The sequence below is a fragment of the Ovis canadensis genome, chromosome 25 (assembly GCF_042477335.2).
Source record: "Ovis canadensis isolate MfBH-ARS-UI-01 breed Bighorn chromosome 25, ARS-UI_OviCan_v2, whole genome shotgun sequence".
Classification (NCBI taxonomy): domain Eukaryota; kingdom Metazoa; phylum Chordata; class Mammalia; order Artiodactyla; family Bovidae; genus Ovis; species Ovis canadensis.
The window spans coordinates 31,228,068-31,255,550 of NC_091269.1; the positions used below are offsets into that span (position 1 = coordinate 31,228,068).

Here is a 27,483-nt window from a genome sequence, read left to right on the forward strand (position 1 = left end):
TAAAGTATTTTTTGTTATTTGTGTTAACAGAGTCAACTTCAAGTGGGACTTAGCATTTGTTGTATGTGTTTTCCTCATAGTGAGTCTAATTTTCACAATTACACCTTGGTCTCACTGAATGAAGAATTTAATCGTGGACGAGGACTAAACGTGGGTGCCCGAGCCTGGGACAAGGGAGAAGTCTTGATGTTTTTCTGTGATGTCGATATATATTTCTCAGCCGAATTCCTTAACAGCTGCCGATTAAACGCTGAGCCAGGTGCGTAAAATGTTGGCAGGTGAATTGAGTAAAATTTTAGAACATTCAAGTGTCAGCGCATTCCATATTTTGAATCCAGTTTTTTAAAGTTATATTTGGCATGATTTAATTGGAATATTAAGTAGGAAAGTAAAAATTTGCCCCTCTGAAGTTCATACCCCTTATTATTTTATGGCCAGATTCCAGTGTATACATTTGAATCCAAATAAACAAATGCAAAGAAATAAAAAGTCTTGAAATTGATTAAGGAGGAAGTAGAACTCATCAGAAAAAGCCAAGCAGTGTGATGTGTGTGAGTCAGAAGCAGTCTTCCTCAGGCAGGTGGGGCCCACATGCATGTAGGCGTGCACTCACAAAGAAGTCTAGGTACAGATGGTGCTTGGGCAACTGCTGTGCATTTGGGGATGACTACTATACTTTGTTTTATTTGTACATGTTTCAAAAATGTTAAGAGCAGATGACTTTTGTATACCAGATATTATTGTAATGTGATAAGGAGGTTTTTCTATATTAAAAATTCTCATAGTGTATGTTTTTTATATAGAACTACTCAGATCATGCAGGTTATCTTCTTGCGAATCATTTTGGTTAGGGTTGGTTGTCAGGAACTCTTTGAGACTCAGGGGGATAAATGAGGGTTAGATTTACTTTTTTTCTAGCAGATAGCAGGAAGGCCAGAATGTGGCAGTTGAAGATGTATTTGCTTAATGTAAAAGAAATATTTTAACTGAAGTATTTTATATTCATTTTAAATTGTTTCTTGAATGTAAAAGAACAATTTGCCTTGGGAAAATTGAGCTCCCCTTCCCTACATGGTTTAATGAAGATGAATGAAGTCTGCTGGGAATCTTGTATTAAAAAGACTATCACGTTATTTACAGGGTCCTTTGCAGTTTCTGAGCACTGTATATTACCATATCTGATTGAAGCCAGTCTCAGCAGGGTGTTCCCTCTTGAGGGGAGATGGGCTAGCTAGTTAGCCTTAATGGTCTCTTCAGTGCTAACTATTTGAAAGCTAATAACAAGGCCTTTTGAGGGGCCATTGAGTACTTAAAACTCAGTCTTCCCAGGTTTTCCAAATCTTACTCAGATCTGTCTGCAGTTCTGTGTTTCACTTATTCTCTGTATATCATTGTGCAGTATCCTCTGGATTCACTGTTTCACAATTCATGTTGAAGGATGGATTTAATAGACGTTTTGGAGTTTCTTGGTGATTGGTTAACCTACATCTGTTACTGCTAATTCAGTGAAATAATGATTAATAAATGGCTCACCTCATGAACAGCTAAGAGAATACTTCTGAGCATCTCCTCAGAGTAAAAGGGAATAAAGCATCTTTCAGTCCTTTTTTCTCTATTCTTTTGCAGGGTTATAGTTTCATAGCCTGAACTACTGATGGATTGTAAAATCATTATCATGATCATCAACATGAGGTTTTAGTAACCTGAACGTTGATAGAATGCAATATTAATAAAATAAAATCATCATATGTAATAAAAACTTTAATGAAATTGTAGTAGATACTGCAGTAAAGATCAGTGCTTTATTTTATTCTTTTTGTGGTGTAAATGTATATTTTCATTTATAGGTAAGAAGGTGTTTTACCCTGTGGTGTTCAGTCTTTACAACCCTGCCATCGTTTATGCCAACCTGGATGTGCCCCCACCTGTGGAACAGCAGCTGGTAAGACTCTTACAGTCAATTATGAAAAGCCTCAAAGATCCTTGCTAGGTTCCTTAATGTTTGTTTCACTAGTAGAAAAAGTTTCAGTTAAAAACTATAGTTACTATAAACACTTTTCATAGTGTACCCTCCTCCATAACATGCTTTCATAATTATTATTTCAGAATTGTGTCATTCTGGCAGGGATGTTGGGGATGGGAGAGAAAAGTTAAGGCTACAGAGAAAAATGCATGTTCTAGACTGTGAAAAATACTAAACATAAAATTTAATTTTAAAACCTTACTGAAAATTAAAACTACTAAATAAGAAGGAATAATATACTATGGGAAATTACTTAGAAAGTTTTAGACTGGGAATGCCATATATCAGAACTTAATAGTTATTGACAAAGTTACACAAATTTTGAAAAAAAAAGTCAAACTTCTATGGAATAATTCAGATTTACAGAAAAGTTGGAAAAATACTATAGAGAGTTCCTGTACTTCACCCAGTTTCCCCTAATGTTAGCATTTTACATAACCATGGTTCATTTGTCAAAATTAAGAAACTAACATTGGTAAGTTACTTCTAACTCCACTGTAGATTTTATTAGGGTTTCACCAGTTTTTCTACTACAGTCTTCTTTCTGTTCCAGGATCCGGTCCATAGTACTTTGCATTTAGCCTAATCTTTTATTGTTATTAATAACATTAAGAAGCAAAAGGAAACAAATAAACTAAGAAGATAGTTTAACCTGTTTAAAAAATGAAAAATAACTCCAGAAAAGAAGTAAAGATAAAAGCAGAAATTAATGAACCAAAAATAATAGGTTATCACACATAGCTTATTCTTTATGTGCAGGAAAAAAATAATCATAAAGTTAGGTGAATTCAGGGTATAAAAGAAAATAAAACATAGGAAATTAAAGACATTACAAGAAATCAACCTCATATAGTAAGTTTTTAAAAATTCTAAATAGGAATTCCCTGGTGGTATGGTGGATAAGAATCTGCCTGCGGATTCAGAGAACACGGTTCGATCCCTGGTCCAGGAAGATTCTTCGTGCCTCAGAGCAGCTAAGGCACACACCACAGCTACTGAGCCTGTGCACTGCAGCTGCTGGAATCTGTGCTCCTCAACAGGAGAAGCCGGTGCACTGCAACGAACAGCAGCCCTCACTGGCCGAACAGAGAAAGGCCCCACACAGCAATGAAGGTGCAGCACAACCAAAAAGAAACAACTAACCAAAAGGAAAAATTTGAAAGTTTATAAAATATTAACATGAGCTAAATTCACGTTAGTATTTTATAAAAGCTCATCTTAGTATTCTATAAATAAAAGAGGTGGAAGCTCTTAAGAGATTAAGAGCAACTAAAAATATAAGAACAGTTATCAAATAGTTAACCTCCATATATATATATGTATGTATGTATGTATGTTTCACTGTTGAGTTTTTCCAAACTTTCAAAGAACAGATAATATTAGTACCATATCATCTGCCTGCCAGGTTCCTCTGTCCATGGGGATTCTCCTGGCAAAATTTTTGGAGCAGGTTGCCATTTCCTCCTCCAGGGGATATTCCTGACCCGGGGATCAAACCCAGGTCTCCTGCATTGCAGGCAGATTCTTCACTGTCTGAGCCACCAGGGAAGCCCATCTTCATACCAGTCCCTGGTAAAACAGGTATGCATAACATACATATACACAGATGTCTACTTTATCCGTAGGCCAGTATTAGGAATATAGATACAAATGGGGTCAAAATGACCAACTGGGCACCACATCTGCTTTCTCTGACACTAAATCCTTTGTAGAAGTAAATTATCAGAAATGAAAAGCCATATTAGTATTGGAGAATGAGAGAAGTGCTATTGGGAGATGTAAACTTTGAGAACTTTGTATAAGATGACAGTAGTTGTCATAGGATTGGTTACTGGAGGAGAGAGCAGTCTGGAACATATTTAGGAGAACAATGACAATGAGGCTGCCTTGCATCCTCTGAGCTCATAGCAGACAGCAGTGGTGGCGTCTGTGTGCTTCTCTGGGAGGTGTGCTGAGCAGCAGGCATCACAGGCATCTCACAGGCTGAGGCAATATGTTTGGTCCCTGGAGCTAGAGAGGCAGGATAGAGCCCTAGGATTACTGATTATAGGGTGGATGGGGAGCTGCAGACTCCAAAGGTGAACTGCTGCTGGCACATTCTGTCCAAGGCCATGTTTAGCCCCTTATTCACTGTTATTGGAGATAGACCTTGGTAATCATAGCTAACAACCATGGTTTTTGAACAGTGATTTTTGAAACAAAAATGAGAAGCAGCTAACCACAACTAGCCAAACAGTTGAGGGAAACTAACACTGTGAAAGAAGACCAAATTTGAATAAATAGAAAAATTGATACATGAGAATATGAATAGAAATAGAAAACAACTTTAACTTAAATATATCTTTAAGGAAATTAAAGAAAATGTTAATTTCATAAAATTATTAGCATTTGTCACTAAATATAGACTTGGAACTTGCAAAAATGTAGAACTCAATAAGTAGGGTGAATAGCAGAATGATCACAGTTGAAATAGATTTGTAAACTAGCAGACAGGCCAGCTGGACATGTAAAGACCAAGAGGCAATGTTAGAGAAAACTCAAGATATGGGAAATCAATTCAGAAGCTCTAAGACTGTTAAGTAAATGGAGTTCCAAAAGGGAGAGAAAAGAGAGAACAGAGTGAGGAGGAAATAGAAGAAAACATCAAAGAACTAGGGAAAGAGAAGTCTTCTGGCATTTGAGAACAGAAGGGACAATCCTAGTAGTTTCCAGAGATGCTCAAAGGAGCAGAATCTAGCTTATCTACAAAGGAATAATAATCAGGTTGGCACTTGCAGCCTTTGTGATAATATTGATACTAGAAAATACTAAAGAAGTCCCTTGAACATTCTAAAGAAAAATAACTTCAATTATAGAATCCATATTTGACCTGTTTGAAAGCAAAATAGACACTTTTGAACACTGAAGAACTCATTTTAACTATTTTTCAGAGGCCTTTTCTAATTCAGCAGAATGAAAAATCAGCATATTGAAAGAGGAAGACCTAAGAATAAGAGTGGTCAACAATAAGAACCCAGTAAACTTCTTTAATTAGTTTCTTTAAATAGTTGATGGAACACATAATAAAGTTAAATAGTAATTTAGGATTAAAAAGTCAAAAGGTATATACATGGTATAATATGTGTATTACCTAACTCTGTCCCAAGATACCCAGAAGCAGTGACATCCTTAGAGTAATAAGCATGCCCAGCTCCCAGATGTTAGTGCTGAGATGGGTAGTAGAGGAGCCCAGAACATCTTGTAACTCTAGAAAAAAAAGATGATGGTATATGTCAGAGGGGTATAAGACCCTGAAAGAGCTCCCAGTGGCAAAGCTGGAACAATTTGAGCAACAAACTAGTACTGGATTAGAACACCAGCATAAAATAAATATCATGAGTCCATACTGATATGAATAACTTTGTGAGTGAATAAGGAGATAAATAATAATAATAAATGACAGATTGATAGGTTGATTAGATTAGATGGGGGTTGGAAAGGGACAGATCTTCCAACAGAATTTTAAAGAGACACAGATGTGTATAACGGACTTTTGGACTCAGAGGGAGAGGGAGAGGGTGGGATGATTTGGGAGAATGACATTCTAACATGTATACTATCATGTGAATTGAATCGCCAGTCTATGTCTGACGCAGGATGCAGCATGCTTGGGGCTGGTGCATGGGGATGACCCAGAAAGATGTTATGGGGAGGGAGGTGGGAGGGGGGTTCATGTTTGGGAATGCATGTAAGAATTAAAGATTTTAAAATTTAAAAAATAAAAAACTAAAAAAAAAAAAAAAAGATGATAATTAAAAAAAAAAAAAAGAACTCTTGTAGGTACTCCCTTTTCCACAAGATGGAGCTAGGTGACTCACTTCCAAAGAAACAAGTAAGAGAAAAGAAAAGTTTTTCTTCTTTTCAACAGAGAAAAAGTACCCCCCACATAAGATGTAACAAGAAGGGCATGTCATCCCTGTGGTCCTTCTTCCAAAATCCTATAACCCCAGCCTAATCATGAGAAAAACTTCAGATAAACCCAAATGGAGGGACATCCTATCAAATACCTGACCATTACTCCTCAAAACTGCCACAATCATCAAAAAGAAGACTGAGAGGCACTCACAGTTTCTCAGGAGACTAAGGAGACAACATCAAATGTACTGTAGTGCCCTGGACAGATCTAGAACAGAAAAAAGAACATTAGAGGAAAAACTGGTAGAATTCAAATAAAGGAAAAAACTGATGGCATCCAAATAAAGTCTGGAGTGAGTTAGTAGTAATGTATCAATGTTGGTTTCTTAGTTTTGACAAATGTACCACAACAGTGTGAGATCATAACATTTAAAGGAAGCTAAAGCTACATGAGAAATATATGGGAACTCTTTATTATGTTGTAACTTTTCTGTAAACCTGAAATTGTTTCAAAATTTAAAAGTCTAAAAATTTTGCTTGAGAAACAAACCAAAAGAAATGCAAAATGGACTCAACCTATAAGAATGAAGAGAGAATATTCTTGTCTGGTTTGAGAGAGTGTGGACAAAGATGTTTTGAGGTAGATTCATTCTAGATGTTATATAGACAAATAAGTTTAAGTGCTTCCAGTTCAAATTCTAGTTTCACCACTTTGTAACCATTGCAAGTTATTTAACCTATTTAAGCTTCATTCTCGTTAAAAAGCGTAAGACAAAAGTTTGCTCTCTATAATGTTTAAAGATACATTCGAAAGTAAATAGGAAATACACCAAACAGAAAAAATTAGGTAAAAGACATCTGACAGTAATTCATAGTAAACAGTTTGAAATAGTCATTCTTCACAAGAATGAGTTAAAACAACAGGTGATAATTTTTTCTGCTGTTAAAGTGCTTTTTTAAAAAACAGTCACATGAGTGAGGCTGGCAGGGTAGAGTCTCTGCCATCCCTGCAGTGGTGTAGGAATGCAGGTACACTTTCTGGTTTGAGAGTTGTCAGGTAAGTTCATACCTCTGATCCAGTAATTTCCATGACAGGAGTCTCTCCTGAGGAAATAATCAGAGGTGTGTAAAGCAGCAGTATGCAGAACATTGACAACATTCAAATCAAGTAGAACTCTAATAATAAAATGACAAGTTGAATTATAGAATATACTGCGGTGAATGTCATGTGTCAAGAGGAGATTGTTCATGAATTGGAAATAAATACAACTGCATGAATGTAGAAGTAAATGTAAGGTTAAAAAATGGAGGATGGTGTGTGTATATATATATATATATAAGATATTTTAATACTATAATATCTAGTATTTTTATGTACATTTTTCTTCATGCAAGGTACTGTTCTGTTTTTTATACATGTTAATTCATTTAATCCTGTAACAACCTCTCAGGTAGGCACTATTATTACCTGTGTTTTATAAATGAAGAGAGAACTAGGCATAAATGGTGCCCCTCCCCCAGTGCACAGCTCACCAAGGTGGGGCCAGGAGCCTGGGCAATGTTGGCTCCATAGTCTCCACTCTGTTATATTAATTCATTAAATAGTGACTGTCCATTCTGTGCCAGCCATTATTCACCACTGGAACCCCAAGATCCATACAAATGTGGTTATTATTCATAAGAATCTTTAGTCTTGCAGGAAGAGACAGAAAATGAAATCAGTTAGCAAATAACCAGCAGATAATTAAAAGAGGCCGAGTTGTGAAGAATGATGAGGTCATTTCTGTGCTGTTTGGTCAGAAAGGTCTCTCCGAGATGAGGCTGTTGGAGGGCCATCTGAATGACAGGAAGCAACCTGCCCCACAGTGACTGGGGAAGGTGGTTCCAGACGGAAAGATAGCTAGTAGATTTCCTAAGGTGACTGGAGCACAGTGGGTGAGGGAGCACAAAGGCCAGGTCATGGAGAGCCTGTTTATACCCCTGTGAGAGGTTTGAATTTATGCTAAGGGTGATGGACAGCCTTGGGAGCTTTGATTCTGTGGAGAATGAATTGTGCGTGGCTCTAGCTGCAAGTAGCCAGTTAGGCTTTTGCAGTAGATCGAGGAGGTGCTGTGGCTTGGGCAAGGGTGGTAATTGTGTAGAGAGGTTTAGGTATGATTTAGAAGTAGCACTTGCTGTTGGATTAGAATGTGGGGAGTGAGGGAGAGACAGGAGTGGAAAGAGGAGAGAACAGGACTTTGGTTTGAGCTTGGTAGGTGCGTGTTGCTTATTAGTGGCCTGAGGGGGTGTGTCAGGGTTGCCAGGGGATTCATGAACCTGTTGTTTGTGAGGGGCTGAGAGCTGGAGATGTAGCTTATGTGTGGATAGCTGCATCCCCCACTTGCTTAGGAGGAAAATAAGAGTAAAAACAAACAATCAGGGATTATGGATAATACGAGTTTCCTTCTACTTTCCTCCATGAAAATGTGCTAATTTAAAAATCAAAGCCCTGACTCTTTCCCCCAAGTCTGATATTTGAAGAATTTTCATAATATTTATTAAATCAGAATTGGCGTAGGGTAGAAATGTCAGAGTAGATGTCTTAATACTTTGCACCAGGATTATATGTATATTTTTTGACTACAGAGATAAGTATATTAGAGCCTAATCTTGGTTTTGCCACAGAAGTTACACCTCTATAAGTTTGTTTATTTGTTTAAATATTTATTGAAAGCCTGTCCTGTGCCTTGCATTGTTCCAGGTGCTAGAGATATAGAAGTGATTAACATTAGCAAAAGGTCCTGCCCTCAAGAAAGTTTTACATTCTACTAGAAGCAGGAGCGGAGAAAGCAGTGGCACCCCACTCCAGTACTCTTGCCTGGAAAATCCCATAGGCGGAGGAGCCTGGTGGGCTGCAGTCCATGGGGTCGCTAAGAGTCGGACACGACTGAGCAACTTCACTTTCATGTATTGGAGAAGGAAATGGCAACCCACTCCGATGTTCTTGCCTGGAGAATCCCAGGGACGGGGGAGCCTGGTGGGCTGCTGTCTATGGGGTCGCACAGAGTCGGACACGACTGAGGCGACTTAGCAGCAGAAGCAGGAGAGAAGCCTTCCCCACCCCAAACCTCCCAAATGGAATAGGAAAGTTTGTGTTTGATTTATTAGCTTCTACTTGAGCCAGCTCCTCAGTACTGCCTGGGTCATTTTGTTTTCTAGTTGGTTCTCTCATTCTGCACAGCAGCTTTTTCAGACTGTCCCCTGAAACTCTCAACTCCCCTAACTCTTCTCAGAAGTTACTGCCTCTACAGACCTGTATATTCTTATATTCCTGCTATCTGTAAGAATTTCCATGTGGTTGCCCTATAGATGACTCAAATTCATTATGTCCAGAACATTGCTCCACATCATTCCTCCTGGGCTGACCCTTTATGGTGCTCCTACTCTCGGGGAGATAACCATCATGTACCCTTTGTCAGGACAGCAGTCTGTGGTCCAACCTCCTGCCTGGTTTTGTAGGGCCCAGGAGTTAAGAATGGTTGAAAAATATTTTCAAAAGGATAATATTTCATGACATATGAAAATTTCATGAAATTCAAATTTCAGTGGCCTTAAATAAAGTGTTTTGGAATACAGCATGTTTCTTTAACTATTGTTAATGACTGCTTTCACTCTACACTGGCAAAGTTGAGACAGATTCTGTGTTCTTCAGAGCCTAAAATATATACTCTCTAGTTTTTATCAGTTTCCTGAGACCTGCGCTGCATCCATGGGCGCCGACACGTCTGACCCCAGTGTTTAGACACATCATTCTTCACCCACGGTGGTCTCTCCCACCTCAGGCCTTGGCACAGACTGGTGTCTTGCCTGAAACTCTCTCCCAGCATATCTTCTTTTACTTGACTAACTCTTGCTTCTCTCTCAGATCCCAGCTCTCCCTTCATTTCTTGGAGGAAGCTGTCTCAGAATGCTGCAGTTTGGGTGAGGGATCAGTCTCTCTGCTTTCTGTCACCCTCCTCACAGCCATATCCTCACTTCCCTCCATATATAACTAGACTCCATGGTCAGTCATGAGCTACAGCCTCTTCTTTGCTGTACACTCACCTCCTTCATCCCTCACTCCTTCCAGTGTTTTCTCTTAGAACCCCAGTCTAGTAGTTAAGGGCTGTCAACCAGGCCACCGAGCAGCAGAAGGTGGAGAGTGAGAAACACACTCCCACTGCGCAGCACAGCTTTAGATACTTGACCACAGGCTTCTGGGTCTCAGGCTGCCTGTAGTCCCCGTCGTCTTTGTCTTCCACTCCAGCCGCACTGTCCCTGCGCCTCCCAGCAACCCTCACCGCTTCTCACTCCACGTATCCTGCTTCCTGTTTCACTTAGGAAGGAGAAGCAGTCAAGCGTTCACTCCCCTATTTTCCTGTCATGAGATCCATGGGCCTCACTGGCCCTGTCACCCCCTCAGCCTCTCTCTCTCCAGTCCCAGTGGAGGAACTACCCGCATCCCTTCCTAAGGCCGGCTCGTCCTCTGTAGTGGACTAGATAGAGCTCATTCCTGACATCTAAACAAGGATATCCCTCCAGCTTTCTTCACTCTATCATGTCCTGACATTCTGCCTCTTCTGGATCATCACCATTTGCCTACAAAAATACTGTAATACCACTTAGGTCTGAAAAATGTAATAGCTCTTTCTTGACTGGGGCCACGTTCTTCTTGCCCTTGTTCTCTGAGCTCTTGCCACAGTCGCTTCTTTGCTGTTGACCACTCCAGATGTGCTCCTACCTCAGAGCCATGGTTCAGGCTCCTGGAATGCTCTCCAGATACTTGCGTGGTTCACTGCCTGATTTCACTAGGGTCTCTGCCCAGACTTACCTCCTCAGGCCTTTTGTGGCTGTTATATCTAAAATAGGCTTTCTGTTTTGCTCTCTCTTTGGCCTACAGCATCTTTCTTCCTAACATGTATCACCACCTGAGACCTGTATTTATTTATTTGGTATTTTCCCATCAAAATGGAGGCTCTGTGGTAGTAGAGACTCTGTCCATGGTTGGGTCCCCACTGAATTGTGAATTTTAAAAGGCAGTCTATCAAGCTTCAACTTTTACTTGATTCTGCATGCCCAATATCATCAAAGCCCTGATTTTTTTCTTTCTCTGCTTGGACTTCAGGGGTGACTATTCCATTTTAAAGCTGGCTTCCCTCATGGTGGGAAAAAACTGCAGCAGTTCCAGACTTCATATTTACACCCTATGCCAGAGACTGACAAACTTACTCTGTAAAGAGCCACATAGGAAATATTTTAGGTTTCGCAGGCCATAAATCCCTGTTGCAACTATTCAGCTCTGTCATTGTACCATGAAAACACCCACAGACAATTCATAAACAAATGAGTGTGCCTGTGTTACGGTAAAATGATGTACAAAGCCAGTAGCTGGCCAGATGTAGCCTGGAAGCTGTAGTTTGCTTACTCCCGCCCTGCACTATCCAAGGGGAGCAAGCGTCTTTTCTAGTATCTCTCTCAGAAGAATGAGGGGGCTCTCTGTTTTCCAACGTTCCCAACAAGCGTCCTATTTTAGCATGTTGGCCTGAACATTATCTCGGAATTCCCTGTAGCTCAAACGGTAAAGAATCGGCCTGTGATGCAGGAGACCAGGGTTTGATCCCTGGGTCGGGAAGATCCTCTGGAGAAGGGAATGACAATCCACTCCAGTATTCTTGCCTGGAGAATTCCATGGACAGAGAAGCCTGACAGGCTACATTCGTAGGGTTGATTATCTAATAATGCCTGTTAGTGAAGTAGTTCGTGAGTGAGTGGGATGAGACTGCCTCATTGGTGGAGAGTGCTCACAGTGCAGTCTGATGCTGCTAGTGGAAGGAGCGTCCCTGAAGCTCATGGGCTGCATGGGGCCAGGTAATTACCTGAGCAAAACTTGACACAGTTAGGAATGGGGGTAGGGGAATGGATGCTGGCCATGCATCAAATAAGGTCTGCTGTGTAGAAGAGATTGGTGTATTACGGTATCTGCCTACACCACTGGTGTCCTCCTAAAATAGAGCGTAAGCCCCCTGAGATCAAGCATCACACTCTCTGATTATTAGTAACCTCAACTCAAACCTCGTACAAGACTTGAATCAGATCAAGTTGAAGGCGGTTAAGAATCCTATGCCCATGGGGATTACTATATTTTTGTTGGTTTTTATAAGGATTTAATAATATAAAGCCATGTGATCCCATTATCAATCACATAAATGATTCCTTTTTACAGAAAAAATTATTTGGAAAATAATTTGTTTCATCATTGATTGAAACTACTTCTGGTTTTTGAGGGATTAAATTGAGTTTTGTTTTTTAAACTTAAGGTTCACAAAAAGGATTCTGGGTTTTGGCGAGATTTTGGATTCGGAATGACTTGTCAGTACCAATCAGATTTCCTGACCATTGGTAAGTATACCTTATATTTAAGAATAGGACTTTAGGTGTTTACTATAATATCTTAAGACATTTTTCTAAAAGGTCTCAGATTTTAATGTTTTCCTAATAAATTTTGAATATCTGAGATTAGCTGAAGAGTCTGGAAATACGAAAGACAAAATAACTTTATTATTAGAGTCTTTGATTGGAAAAATTAGGTCATAAAGATAAAATACCCATGTTTGCGGTTGTTTCTAGTACTGTAACAAAAGATCTGTACCTGACTTTGGTGTTGTAATCACAGATTGTTACAGCTAGAAGTAATGTTGGATTATCTAGCTCAAGGGCTTTCATATTTTTTTATTTAGAGAGGAAACCACCTTTATTTGTGTTTTGAACATAATGCAGAATTTCAGTATCTAAAACAAATGGGGGGGAAAAGTCTCCTGTCTCTAGCTCTGGTTGTAGTTGGAGTAAGGGACTTAGAATCACTGGCTTAGTCATCCACTCCCCTAAACCAGGTTGACCATGAAGAATCTGATCTAAGCTACCTGCCCCCCCACCACCATCAGTCTTACCCAGCAAAAGGAAGGCATCAGAGCATAGTTTAAGGAAGCAAGCTGAAACCTGATTTATTCATTCCGTGTTTCCTGATTCACTCAGGGGCTCGCTTTCCACTGCATATTGTTGTTCAGTTGCCAAGTCATGTCCAACTCCATCCCTGTGGACTACAGCATGCCAGGCTTCCCTCTCCCTCACCGTCTCCCGACTTCATGTCCAACTTTGCCCAAGTTCATGTCCGTTGCATTGGTGATGCCATCCAGCCAGCTCATCCTCTGGCACCCTCTTCTCCTGCCTTCAATCTTTCCCAGCATCAGGGTCTTTTCCAGTGAGTTGGCTGTTCGCATCAGGTGGCCAGAGTATTGGAGCTTCAGCTTCAGCATCAGTACTTCTAGTGAGTAAGTATTCAGGGTTGATTTCCTTTAAGATTAACTAGTTTGATGTTGCTGTCCAAGGAACTCTCGAGTCTTTTCCAGCACCACAGTTCGAGAGCATCAATTCTTTGGTGCTCTGCCTTCTTTATGGTTCAGCTCTCACAACCATATGTGACTCATGGAAAGGCTATATGGACCTTTGTCGGCAAAGTGATGTCTTTTCTGTTTAACACATGTCTAGGTTTGTCATAGCTTTCCTGCCAAGAAGCAATGATTGCCTTCTAATTTCATGGCTGCAGTAACCGTCCACATTGATTTTAGAGCCCAAGGAGAAGAAATCTGTCACTGCCTCCACGTTTTCCCCTTCTATTTGCCATGAAGTGGTGGGGCCGGATGCTGTGGTCTTAGTTTTTTTTTAATATTTAGCTTTAAACTGGCTTTTTCACCATCTTCCTTAACCCTCATCAAGAGGTACTTTAGTTCTGCTTCGGTTTCTGCCATTAGAGTGGTATCATCTGTATATCTGAGGTTGTTGATTCTTCCAGCAATCTTGGCTCCAGCTTGTAACTCATCCAGCCCAGCATTTCTCATGATGTGTTCTGTGTATAAGTGAAGTAAACAAGGTGACAATAAACAGCCTTGTCATACTCCTTTTGCAGTCCTGCACCAACCAGTTGTTCCATACAGAATTCTAATTGTTGCTTCTTGACTGGCATACAGGTTTCTCAGGAGACAGGTAAGATAATCTGGTATTCCTATCTCTTTAAAAAGTTTTCCACAGTTTGTCATAATCCACATAGTCAAAGGCTTTAGCATAGTCAATGAAACAGAGGTATATGTTTTTCTGGAATTCCCTTGCTTTCTCTATGATCTAGCAAATGTTGGCAATTTGATCTCTGGTTCCTCTGCCTTTTCTAAACCCAGCTTGGATGTCTGGAAGTTTTCGTTCACATAATGCTGAAGCCTAGCCTGAAGGATTTTGAACATGACCTTACTAGCATAGGAGATGAGTGCAATTGTCCAGTGGTCTGAACAATCTTTAGTACTGCCTTTCTTGGGAATTGGGATGAGGATTGACCTTTTCTAGTCCTGTGGCCACTGCTGGGTTTTCCAAATTTGCTGACATATTGAGTGCAGCACTTTGATAGCATCATTTAGGATTTTAAATAGCTCTGCTGGAATTCCATCCCCTCCGCTAGCTTTATTGACACCAGTGCTTCCTAAGGCCCACTTGACTTCACACTCCAGAATGTCTGGCTCTGGGTGTGTGGCCACACCATCATGGTTATTGTTGTCATTAAGATCTTTTTATACAATTATTCTGTGTATTCTTTCTATCTCTTTTTGATCTCTTCTACTTCTATTAGGTCTTTACGGTTTCTGTCCTTTATTGTACCCATCTTTGGATGAATGTTCCTTTGATATTTTCAGTTTTCTAGACAAGATCTCTAGTCTTTCCCCTTCTGTTGATTTCCTCCATTTCTTTGCATTGTTCATTGAAGAACACCTTCTTGTCTCCTTGCTTTTCTCTGGAATTCTACGTTTAGTTGGGTGTACTTTTCCCTATCTTCCTTGCTTTTCACTTACCTTCTTTCTTCAGCTATTTGTAAAGCCTCCTGAGACAACCACTTTGCCTTCTTGCTTTTCTTTTTCTTTGGGATGGTTTTGTTCACTGCCTCCTGTGCAATATTACAGAGGCAGTGTGCAATATCCATAGTTCTTCAGGCACTCTGTTTACTAGATCTAATCCTTTGAATCTATTCGTCACCTCCTCTATAGATGCATAGGGGATTTGATTTAAGTTTTACCTGGTTGGCCAGGTGGTTTTCCCTGCCTTCTTAAGTTTAAACCTGAATTTTGCTCTGAGAAGCTGATGTATTTTTAATAGAATACATAAATATATGTCCATTTTACTTCCGTTTTTATAGTCAGCCATTTACTTTGGAAATTCCTCCACCTTGTCTTTTTATCTCTGTAACAAATGATGGAAAATCAGCAAATAGTAATAAAAAGACTATTAAGTGAAACTAATAAAATTTTCCCCTGATTTCTTGCTTAATAAAATAGTAAGGATCCATCATCGCCTCTGACCTGTGTTATTTCTCACCACTGCTTTCTCTTTTTCCCTTCATATTCCTATCAGATGTATATTGGTGCAGTTAATGGTGAGACATTCTCTGAGACATGTTCATTTTTCTTCATCCATTTCCTCTTGTCTTTGTGTAACATAATCTCAGTTGATCTGTCTTCAGGTTCTCTGATTCTTTTGTTAGTTCAGATCTACTTATTGAGCTGCTCTAGTGAATTTTTCATTTGAGTTATGGTGCTTTCTAACTCCAGAATTTCTCTTATTAAAAATACATAATTTCTATCTCTTTATAATGTTCTCTACTTGATGAGACATTGTCATCTTTCTGTTAGTTCTTTAAGCATGATTTCTCTTAATTCTCTGAACATATTTATAATGGTTGTTTGGAAACCTTTGCTAAAACTGACATCCAGTCCCTCTCATAGGCAGTTTCTGTTGTCTGCTTCTCTTTTGATATATAGGTCACAGTTTTGTTTCTTTCAATATGTTTCTTTTTTGAAAATGAGACATTCTAAGTTATATATTGTGTTGATTCTAGATATTAATTTTCCCTGCCTCCAGGGCCTACATTTTGTTTCACCTTTACTTGTTTATTAGTTGACTCTGCTTTACTGTTTTAGTGACTCGTGGCTCCCCATCCTCCATCTCATGTCACTTCTCATGTCACTCGTCAGGGCGTGTGAACAGTCATCCTGGGGCGACCTTGGATTGAGTGAATATCTTTTTCACTGTCTCCTCCCACGCCTCTGTTGATGTCACACCTGGCTATTAGGCTGCATTAATTTGCTCATAGTGCTCTGGGACATAGATTGCTCCAGTCTGAACAGATTAAACTAAACCCTTTTGAAAGTGTTAGTCACTCAGCTCAGTGTCTGACTCTCTGCAACCCCGTGGACCGTAGCTCACCAGTCTCCTCTGTCCACGGAATTCTCCAGGCAAGAATACTGGAGAGGGTTGCCATTCTGTCCTCCAGGGGATCTTCCTTACCCAGGGATTGAACCCAGGTCTTCATTGCAGGCAGGTTCTTTACCATTTGAGGCACAGAGAAGCTCTTAAACCCTTTTGTAGGGTAGTTTTGGAGGCAAGTTTTTGAGGTTTGTTTGGACCTCAGGATGACTCTTAGCTGTTTCTCTTCCTTCCTGTCTGGTAAACTGGGTGGCCTACATTTTAGCTTGCTCTAATGGGCTACCAGCCGCCTCTTAATTGTTCATCACCAAATCTCCATATTTACAGGAGCCCCTTTATGCCTTAATTTCTGTACACTTTCTTTCAGATAAAGTCAATTCCTTTGGGAAGAGCTCTAGAGTGTTTGTTCTTATGGACTGCCTCTTCCCCTAAAAAGCTCTGCATCTCTGCTCGAGACCTGGGGGTGGAGTTGGTGGCACAGTTCTCTCAGAAGAACACCCCTGCCTCATGATCAGAACATTAGGTGGGAGCTGAAGGGCCCGTCTCCCTCTTCAGTTCAATTCAGTCGCTCTGTCATGTCAAACTCTTTGCGACCCCATGGACTGCAGGATGCCAGGCCTCCCTGTCCATCACCAACTCCCTCTCCCTCGTGCAAAGCCTCTATCCTGTGAATGTGGGCTTGGGGAGACAGGGAGCCCCCGCCCCTCAGCAGCACTTGTTTGCAGTTTCGCCTCCTTCATTTAAAGCTTGTATTCCTTTCCCTCTTTCCTTCTGGCTGTCCCATTATACAAATGTTATATCTTTGGTAGTTATCCCATAGTCTTTGGATATTCTGTTCTGTTTTTTTCTTTTTCCCCCCACCTCCAGTCTTCTTTCTCTTTGCTTTTCAGTCTTGGAAGTTTCTATTCACGTGTCCTCAAGTTTAGAGATCTTTCCTCAGCCAAGTCCAGTCTCCTAGTGAGCCCTGCAGAGGCATTCTTCATTTCAGTACTGCTTTTTATCTTTGACATTTCTTTTGATTCATTCTTAAAGACTCTCTCTCTGCTTCATTTCCCGTCAGTTCTTGCATATTGTCTTTTTCCATTGCAGCCCTTAGTGTATTAATCATAGTTGTTTTAAATTCACAGTCCTATAGTTCCAACATCCCTGCCGTATCTGAGTCTGGTTCTGATGCTCTTCCTCTTCAATATTTTTTGACCTTCAGTTGGCCTAATATTTTTTTCCATAGCTGAACATGATGTACTGGGTAAAGACTGAGGTAAACAGGCCTTCAGTGATGTGATGGTAAGGCGTGGGAGAGGAGAAAGTGCTCTGTAGTCCCGTGATAAGGTCTCAGTCCTTTCTTTAGCGATCCTGTGAGTCTGGACCATGAATTTTGCAGTCATTTCTCAGACACTGCCCCCAATCTTAGGTAGGACAGGATGGCTAGAGTGGACCAGTTGGCTATATCCTTTGCCCCAGATAGCTTAGGCTCTGGTAGGATAGTTTTTCCTGAGGGTAGACCTTGTTAAGAACAAAAAATGGCATATTTCAGAATGGTTCCTTTCCCCCTCCTGAAAGCACTGCGGGATTTTTCTGCAGTCTTCACTGTGAAAACCTGGTAAACCTAGAGATAAAACTCACAAAAGTGTATGGGCCCCTCTGGAGTTTTCAGCTCCTGGATTTTTCCACCGAGCCTCTAGCAGTTCATCAGTTCAGACTTTCCTACCCCTGTGCTGGTTCCCCTAGAGGTTTCTTCTAGTCTGTTTCTTCTCTAACAGTGATAGTTGTGATTCTGTCTTACACGCCTATCTATCTCTTCAGTTTAGGGAAGAGCAGTTTGCCCTGTGACTTTATTTCTCTGAGGGATCTGAGAAGAGTTGAGTTTTCAGTTTGTTCAACTTTTTATTTGTTGGAAGGATGGAATGAAGGTCTGTCTGTACATGCTGGACAGAAACGGGAAGTCCTCTATTTATTTTCACTGTCTACACCATCTCTAATATTTGAGGAACTTATTCATATCTACAAGTAAGAAAAGACAAGATATACCAAACATAGCATTTATTAAAGCTGTGATTATTTAAAATAATACTTTTCAGAGATCTCAGGATTCTTGTCATCCTGTAAGTATGATATTAAGTGACATGGAATTATTTGATAAAAAGACATCATTTGGAAACCTAGATTTTAATTAAAGTATTAATTTTTTCTCCATCTTTCAGAATCTTTTCTAGCTCTTCAAAAAACTCAAAATAGTTTGTATTCTCCATGCTTCTTTAAAGTTAGTTCAGCCTAAACCAACTTAAAAATAGTGTGACCTTGATCTCCTGTGCTCTAGGTGAGGCTGTAAGTGACGTTTAACATTGCAAAATCTACCTGATTCTCTTTAATTGAGCAGCACATGACCATTTCTTCAGGATGCTTTCCTCATTTGACTGCTGTGATGGCACATTCTGCAGAATTCTCTCCTTCTGCTGGGGCTGCCTCAGTCTGTTTTGCTGACTTTCTCTGCCTGTTTGCCCTCTAGATATTTGGCATTTCTTAGCAGTTAGACCTGGGCCCTGTTTTCCTTGTAAACTTTTATTAGTAATTTCACCCACTAATGTGGCTTTAAATCATCTGTATGTCCATTCTCAATTTTATGTGTCCCACTTGGCCCATTTCTTCTGTTTCCCCCCCTCACAGAAAATTTTCTGTGACCCAGAAAAACTTAGATCTCAAAGGATAGAAGGAAAACACCATAAAACATTATTGGTGGTGATATTATGGGTGATTTAGGTTTCCTTCTCCTTTATTTGACTTTCTAGAGGTTTTCTATAAAACTGAAGTTGGCAAAGTATTCTCAAATATTTAATCTTATTTTGATACTCAACAACAGACCCTTGACCTTCCAGCTATCAGCTGATAACTGTATTTCTAAGCCAAGATGTCAGTCCTCTACTTCAGGTGTCTTTAGATTGTACATGTCATCTCATTTGAAGCAGAATGTTTAAATCTTATCAGGTTCGACTGTGCTCTGCCAGGCAGCTATTTAATAGTATGAGTTTTGATCTTGCAGGTGGATTTGACATGGAAGTAAAAGGTTGGGGTGGAGAAGATGTTCATCTGTATCGAAAATACTTACACAGTGACCTGATTGTGATTCGGACTCCGGTTCCTGGTCTTTTCCACCTCTGGCATGAGAAGCGCTGTGCTGACGAGTTGACCCCTGAGCAGTACCGCATGTGCATCCAGTCCAAAGCCATGAACGAGGCCTCTCACTCGCACCTGGGAATGCTGGTCTTCAGGGAGGAGATAGAGACGCATCTTCACAAACAGGCATACAGGACAAATAGCGAAGCTGTTGGTTAATGTAATTGTTGACACACTAGTCTGGACCGCAAACCAGCACTATTTGCTTAGCCTTAATTCCAATTCCAGATGCAGTGCCTCTTTCAGGAAGACATGGCTTTTGTGTTCTTGCTGATATTACTTCAGCAGTTTAACTTGGTGTGAGAAGAAAAAGCAGCGTTGCAATGCAAAGTCTCTTTTTCTGAGCATACCTCACTATGGATCATTGACAAATCAAAATCTGGTATTTGTCCTAAGAGTAGTCTTGAGTTAGTTTCTACCTGGCTTCATGTGCTGATGTGTATCCTGGTTGCATCCGGGCTGAGGGGTGGAATGTGTTGTGCTCAAGGTAGGTTGGAGCATCCTGTTCCTTTTGAGAAGATGGAGGGTTATGGATGGAGTGTGTCAACAAGGGTTCTTCACCTGCTGACCACTGAGTCAACCTGCTTGGTTTTAAATGAAGATCTTTGGTCAGTTGCTTAAAGAATCCTTTTTCACTGAAGTGGAGGACAACTGAATGACATATCTAAAATCCCCAGCTAATGAAGAGCAGGCAGAGATAAAAATTCCTCAGCTTTGTGTTGCCTAGCCCCCTGAATGTCTATTTTTAAACAAATGTGTAATAGTAGAATATACTAAGGATAGAATCTATGACTTGATTAAAAATATAATGTGTTACTAATTTATCATCATGTTTGGATTAAGAGTCAGAGTTGCTATAGGCTGTTCTGAACAAACAAATAAATATGGAAACACCTTAAACACAACAGTTATGCTGGAGTACAGGACACTAGGGGTGTCTGGGGACATCAGTTTACACGAGCCAGGGCTCTAGCAGGGCCTTCTTGTGGTTCAGAATAGGTGAACATAGCGTAGTGCTGTGTGTTTTTTGCTTTGTGTTCTCTCATTTAGCATGGATCCATATGTTTGTATTATCCCTTTTGTTTTATATGTTATGCTACATCTGTATTTACATCCTTATAATACTTTGAGTTGAGGGGAAGTTTCACTGAGAGGAGAAAACCAAGCAATTTAGTGAGGTATGCCAGGAGATCATACTGATTCAAGGAAAGGGGCAGAGCAGAACATCATCTGAATGGAAATCTGAATTATAGGGTATTTTAGGGAAATATGTAACTTGCAGATAAAATGGTATTTTAATTGAGGTATAAATTATATTAATGAGACAAGATGAGTAAGCAGTTATATTCAGATAGGACTGTACTGTGCTGTTTATCACACATGGATCTTTTGCCACAGGGTCAATCACTATATCCACAAATTGGAGATGTGGTGAAAGCCATGTATAGATTTTTGAACTTTTGACTTTTAAAAGGGACCTATACGGAATTCTTTCTATTGTATATAAACCCCTGAAAATTCATGGAAGACAAATCATTATTCTTTTTGCTCCGTATATCATATCATCTGAAATATTATAAGTCCCAAACTTCTTGGTGCTACATGAATTCAATTTTACAATAACTCTTACTGAATATTCTTTTAAGTATTAAGTTGGGATAGCATTTAGGCTTGGTTTTTTAAGATGTGTAAAATGTTCTCTGCAAAATTGTTCAGGTCATTGTCTCCGTTTATATACAGTTATTTATTGTAAAAACCAGTGAATTAAGATATTTAAACTGAGAGAACCTAATTATTTACAGAAGTGAGTTGTAGCTTGTTTTTTGACAGAACCAAATGGAATTTTTTCTTTTTAAAAAAAAACAAGCTTTTAATTTAAAGATGGAAGCTAAGCAATGGAAACATTACTATGTTTTTGATAGTAAGAGGTACCAATAAAGTATTTTATTACCAAAAGTTGAATGAAAATGTGATAAGCTAATTTATTTCTGTTGAAAAATATCAAATACAGAAAATTGCATGACATGTAATTGTGTACTTTAAAGAACAGTGACGCCAACACCAGTGTAGCAGCTATTCAGATTAGAATCTTGAACTTTGTTGGTGAAAGGTCTCTGTGTGCACTTTCTTAATCACATACCCTCACTCTGTCCATATTAGTCACTATCCTGATGATTTTTGTGATAATTTTTCACTTATTTTTCTTCACTGTTTTCCCAACTATGTATGTATATCTACACAGTAGACTGTTTTGCCTGTTTCAAATTAATATGTGTATTATTTCATCATATGTTCTCTAACCGTGGTTTTTTTTTTTTTTTTGGTTCACTCGTGTTAATCTCAAAATTAATTCATTTTAATTACTGATTAGTATTCCACTAAATGAATATACTGCAGTATTCTTTCTGCTCTTTACAGATATTTGGATCTCTCAGTTTTTTGTTGTTTTCTTATTTGCTTTTGCTGTCACAAGCAATGTTGCCATGAACACTGCTGTGCGTGTCCCTTACGAGCATTTGAGAACTTCCTCTAGGAGTAATGATGCTAAGTCACCAGTGTGTGTGTATTCAACCTACTTCCCAAAGTGGACCACTTCAGCACTGTGAGAGGTTCACTTTGCGTCCCTGGCAATACTTAATTATGTCAGACTTCTTAATTCTTACTAATCTAGTGGGCTTTCGGCGTGAGTCGTAGTTACAATTTTCATTTCCAGCCTTTTTGCCCATTATTTTAAATTCATAGGAATTCTTCATATATTCTGAGTACCAATTCTTACTGGTTAAATGTTTGCAAATATCTTCTCTGGGATGTGGCTTGTCCTTTCCCATTCTTGATGGTACTTTTTGATGAATAAAAATTAACTTTAATGTGTTTAGGTAATCTTTTTTCCTTTATATAGTCTTCGTATTAATTTTTGAGAATGGAGAAAAATATCTTAAAGCTGTTGTTCTCTATTATCTTCTGAATATCTCATCCATAGCTTTGTTCTTAAGGATTGTCATGGTTATTTGTAACCTTTGTACTTTCATAAAAGTTTTAGAATAAGCTTGTTAAGTTTCATGAAAACTTGTGTGAATTTTTATTAGAATCTCATTGAATCTATAAGATCACTTTGGGGAAAAAGTACATTTTTATCATACAGAGCCCTCCAGTCCTTGAACATGATATTATCTATTTTGGTCTTTACTATCTTCAGTTAAGTTTTGTACTTTTTCACACAGTGGATTTTTTTTAAAGCTTTTTTTCCTAGATAGTTTGCATTTTTGATGCCACTGTGAATATCTTTTTTCTTCTTATTTTTTTATGATGTTTAGAAATCAGACTGATTTGTGTTAATTTTTGTGTTCCGTAACCTTGCCAAACGCAATTTTTTTTTTTTACACCAGCACATGGGATCTTAGTTTCCTGACCAGGGCTCAAACCCATGCCTCCTGCAATGAAAAAGTGCAGTCATAACCACTAGACTACCAGTGAAGTCCCAAAAAACTCTAATATTGTATTTCTAGTTGGCATTTTTTCTGTTACACAATTATATATCTATTAGTAACAGAGAAGTTTTGTTTCTTTTCAATTTCTATATATTTTTCTTGTTTTAAACTGCTTGTTAGGATTTGTTTTGCAGTGTTGATTGGAAGTGGTAAAAGTGGACTTCTGCCCATATTTCTGATTTCAAGGGAGACATCTGCAGTTTCATCAGTAAGTATGGTATTTTTTTTAAATAAATACCCTTTATTAAGTTAATAAAGTTACCTTCTGGTACCACTTGGCAAGTTTTTATCATGCTTGAAAGCATTTGCTAAATATTTTTACTACATCTTTTGAGATGATTATATGATTTTCCCATCTTAAATATGTTAAGTTGATGGATTAATTTTCTGAAGCACCCTCGCACTCCTGGGGTGAACACCAGTCTGTCCTGATACATGACCCTTACACATTGCTGGATTCGGTTTACATGCATATGCAAGCATTTATTTGCATATCTGTATATATTTGTGTATGTGTGTTCATATATAAGTACTTTTTTCTGGTGTTTTTCATCTGTGTTCATGAATAAGATTGCCTATATATTGTACATCCTTTCTCATTCTTGGGCTTTTCTATAAAGGTTTTGCTCGCTTATAAACTAAGTTACAGGTGTTCCTTTGTACTCTAGTTTCTAGAAAAGTTTTGTATGACTGTAATTATTTCTTCCTTAGAATATTTGACAAAACTTCCTGAAAGCTAGCTGGGCCTGAACCCTTCTACACAGGAAAATCTCTGATCACAAGCTCAATTTATTTAATGACTGTAGAACTGTTCAGATTTTCTGTTTCTTCTAGAGTCAGTTTTGATTGAGTTATTTTAGGTAAGGTGCTATTTGTAAGGAATTTATACATATAAACTTGAAATTTTAGATGAAACATACAAAGCTGTTTGCCATTTCCTCTTGTTATCTGTGTAATATGTCTGGGATCAATCATGATAATCTTTTTATTCTTGATATTGTTTATTTGTGCTTTTCGTTTTTCTTAAATAGTCTTACCAGATGTTGTCAAATTTTTCTCAGTCCTTCCAAATAACTGAACCCCTACCAGCCACATATGAGAGATCTCGTTGCTTCATATTGTCCCCACAAATATTTTCAACATTTTAAATTCAGACTCTTTAATTTCTGTTGAATGTGTAGTTTTTTAATTTTGATTTTAGCTTATCATTAGGAAAATGATGTTGAGTATCTTTTCAGATGCATATTGGCCATTTGAATATCTTATTTGTGAAATTGCCTATTCCATTTTTCTGCCCTTTTTTCTTTCATGGGCTTTTTTTTTTTTTTTAATTGATGTATAGGAGTTACTTCTGTACTGTGGATATGAGTCTTTTGTCAGATTTATATATTGCAAATATCTTCTGCCAGGCAGGGGACTGGGCTTCATTCTCTTGATGTTACCTGTTAATAAGCAGTTGTTAGTAATAAAGTCCAGTTTATCCACTTTCTTTTATGGCTAGTGTCCAATTTTAAAAACCTTTGCCTACTCCAAAGTAAAGATTAAATGTTCATGTTTTCTTTTAAGTGCTTTATTGATTGTGTTTCATATTTAGATCTGTAATTCATATGGAAATAATTTTCATGTAGTAGAGTCAAGATTCATCCTTTAGAATTTCTTTTGGCGAAGGCATTATGCCAGACTCTATTTTAGTTTATAAATATCTTTATCTCATTTAAGAAATATTTTTGAAGGGTTTAGAATTCTAGGTTGAGAAATTTTTTAGCACTGTCAACTCTAATAATATATTCAGGGATTTGACCAGGAAAAGTGAGTTTACTCAGGAATAGCCAGAGGCATTGCAATTCAGAATAAGTGAACTACAGTGGACCATAGGCAAATCAGAGAACAAGAAAAGGAAACTTGCTTCTATATGGTAAAATGGGGAATTGGGAGGAACTGTATTAACCGAAACGTTCATTGGAGGAAGCTGGGAGTTCATTCTAGTTGGTGGGCTTCTGTACTCACTGAAGAAAAAGAGAAGTTTTCTTTCTTCCTAGTTGGTGATAGAGCAGGCAGCACCTTCCTGTAATGGAGATGTCTGCTGCCTTTCTTGCTGTTTGAAGTAATTGATGATGCGTAGCTGGGTATGAGAACTCCCCCTCCTGGCCTGTTCCAACTCTAGCTGAGGTTTCTTTAATTCCACAGCACACTGATGTTATGATTCCACTGTCTTCTGCCTTCAGTTATTTCTGTTGTGAAATAAGCTATCAGCTTAACAGTTGATATGCCATTAAAGGTAATAAACCTTTTTTCCCTCTGGCTGTCTTTAAAATCTCTTCTTTATCTCCATTCTGAATCACTATGATATGTCTGTATGCAGATTTTATTTTTTTCTTTCTGATCCTGCTTGAGAATCTTTGGGCTAATTGGATTGTCTTTTGTCAGTTCTGAAAGATTCTCAGCTATTACATTTTCATTGTCTCTGCCTCATTCTTTTTCCTTCTGTAACTCTAATAACATGTTACGTCTGTTTCATATTTTACAGCCTTTGCCTTTCTGTGTTACATTCCAGTTATTTATCCAGGATTTTGTCCAAGTATATTTGGACAAAAAAGAGCATCTGTATAAGTAGGTAATTTATGCAGAATTTATCCAAATAGAGCATCTAGAAATGAAAAATTTTTAATCTAGTAGGTGGATTTAATGGTATATTAGATTACAGCTAAGGAGAGACTTTTCCAACTAGAATATAGACCAGAACTTTTGCTTCCACTGGGTAACTTAGGGACAATACCAGCTCAGGGCCATGTTAAACTAAATTCTGAGCTTAAAGTTTTTTTGGCCAGTGTGATTTGTGCTGTAAAACTTTGTGAAACTCACTGATTTGTGGTTGTCAATTATCAGGGGTAAATTCTCCCCATTCCCATGGAGTGCTGAGGTTCAAAACAGGCAGTCTTCCTTAGCATCTTGGTGGGATTGGAATAGGAGTGTTTTATTTCAAGTTCACTGTTATGCTGAGGGGTGGCTCTTTGATATGTCAGCTTTATGGGCTAAGATCTCCTGTTGACCCTTCTTGAGCAAGCTCTGGACTGTCTTCTCTGACACCCTTGTGGACTGAAAATTAAAGCTATGACTTTCTGCCTTTACTTGGATGTTAAAGTTTTGCATAGGTTTATCAGTCAGTTTCAGTAGGTGAGCATTTAAGCACTCATCTCACACGCTAGCAAAGTAATGCTCAAAATTCTCCAAGCTAGGCTTCAACAGTATGTGAATCATGAACTTCTAGATGTTCAAGCTGGAGTTAGAAAAGGCAGAGAAACCAGAGATCAAATTGCTAACGTCATCAAAAAAGCAAGAGAGTTCCAGAAAAACATCTACTTCTGCTTTATTGACTATGCCAAAGCCTTTGACTGTGTGGATCACAATAAACTGTGGAAAATTCTGAAAGAGATGGGAATACCAGACCACCTAACCTGCCTCCTGAGAAATCTGTATGCAGGTCAGGAAGCAACAGTTAGAACTGGACATGGAACAACAGACTGGTTCCAGATTGGGAAAGGAGTACATCAAGGCTGTATATTATCACCCTGCTTCTTTAACATATATGCAGAGTACATCATGACAAATGCTGGGCTGGATGAAGCACAAGCTGGAATCAGGATTGCAGGGAGAAATATCAATAACCTCAGATACGCAGATGATCCCACCCTTAGAGCAGAAAGCGAAGAACTAAAGAGCCTCTTGAGGAGGGTGTAAGAGGAGAGTGAAGAAGCTGGCTTAAAACTCAACATTCAGAAAATGAAGATCATGGCATCCGGTCCCATCACTTCATGGCAAATAGATGGGGAAACAGTGGAAACAGTGACAGATTTTTTTCTTGAACTCCAAAATCACTGCAGATGGTGACTATAGCCATGAAATTAAAAGACACTTGCTCCTTGGAAGAAAAGTTATAACCAACCTAGACATCATATTAAAAACCAGAGATACATTACTTTGCCAACAAAGGTCTGTCTTAGTCAAAGCTATGATTTTTCCAGTAGTCATATATGGATATGAGAGTTAAGACTATAAAGAAAGCTGAGCACAGAAGAATTGATGCTTTTGAACTGTGGTGTTGGAGAAGACTCTTGAGAGTCCCTTGGACAGCCAGTAGATCCAACCAGTCCATTCTAAAGGAAGTCAGTCCTGAATATTCACTGGAAGGACTGATGCTGAAGCTGAAACTCCCAATACTTTGGCCACCTGATGTGAAGAACCAACTCATTTGAAAAGACCCTAACGCTCAGGAAGATTGAAGGTTGGAGGAGAAGGGGACGACGGAGGATGAGATGGTTGGATGGCATCACCAACTCAATGGACGTGAGTTTGAGTAAACTCTGGGAGTTGGTGATAGACAAGTAGGCCTGGCGTGCTGCGGTCTGTGTGGTTGCAGAGTCAAATACAACTGAGCGACTGAACTGAACTGAAGCATTTAAGTCTTTCATGCTGTCAGAAATGGGCAAGTGCTTAACTCATATTCTTTTTTCTCCCATTTTTTAAATGGAGGATTTGTTGTTGTCAGTTGCTAAGTCATGTCTGACTCTTTGCGACTCTTGGAAGCAAGCT

The 27,483-nt window shown here is 38.9% G+C and overlaps 1 protein-coding gene across 18 annotated transcripts in view; it reads left to right on the top strand.

Annotated features, from left to right (window-relative positions):
* CSGALNACT2 (chondroitin sulfate N-acetylgalactosaminyltransferase 2) overlaps positions 1-27,483 on the top strand; it is a 62,757-nt gene that overhangs the window by 28,954 nt on the left and 6,320 nt on the right. For 5 of the 18 annotated variants that reach the window (XR_011445993.1, XR_011445992.1, XM_069571667.1 and 2 more), the window contains 4 exons: positions 81-259; positions 1,848-1,942; positions 12,253-12,334; positions 19,272-21,361. Coding sequence is in view for 3 of the 18 variants with exons in the window: in XM_069571667.1 (XP_069427768.1) it covers positions 81-259; positions 1,848-1,942; positions 12,253-12,334; positions 19,272-19,564 (649 nt within the window). In the remaining 15 variants the exon portion in view is untranslated. Of the gene's footprint in view, positions 1-80; positions 260-1,847; positions 1,943-12,252; positions 12,335-12,967; positions 13,264-19,271; positions 21,362-23,013; positions 23,102-25,080; positions 25,172-27,483 lie in introns of those variants that run through there. The other 13 variants (XR_011252958.1, XR_011252957.1, XR_011252963.2 and 10 more) reach the window with 6 other exon arrangements.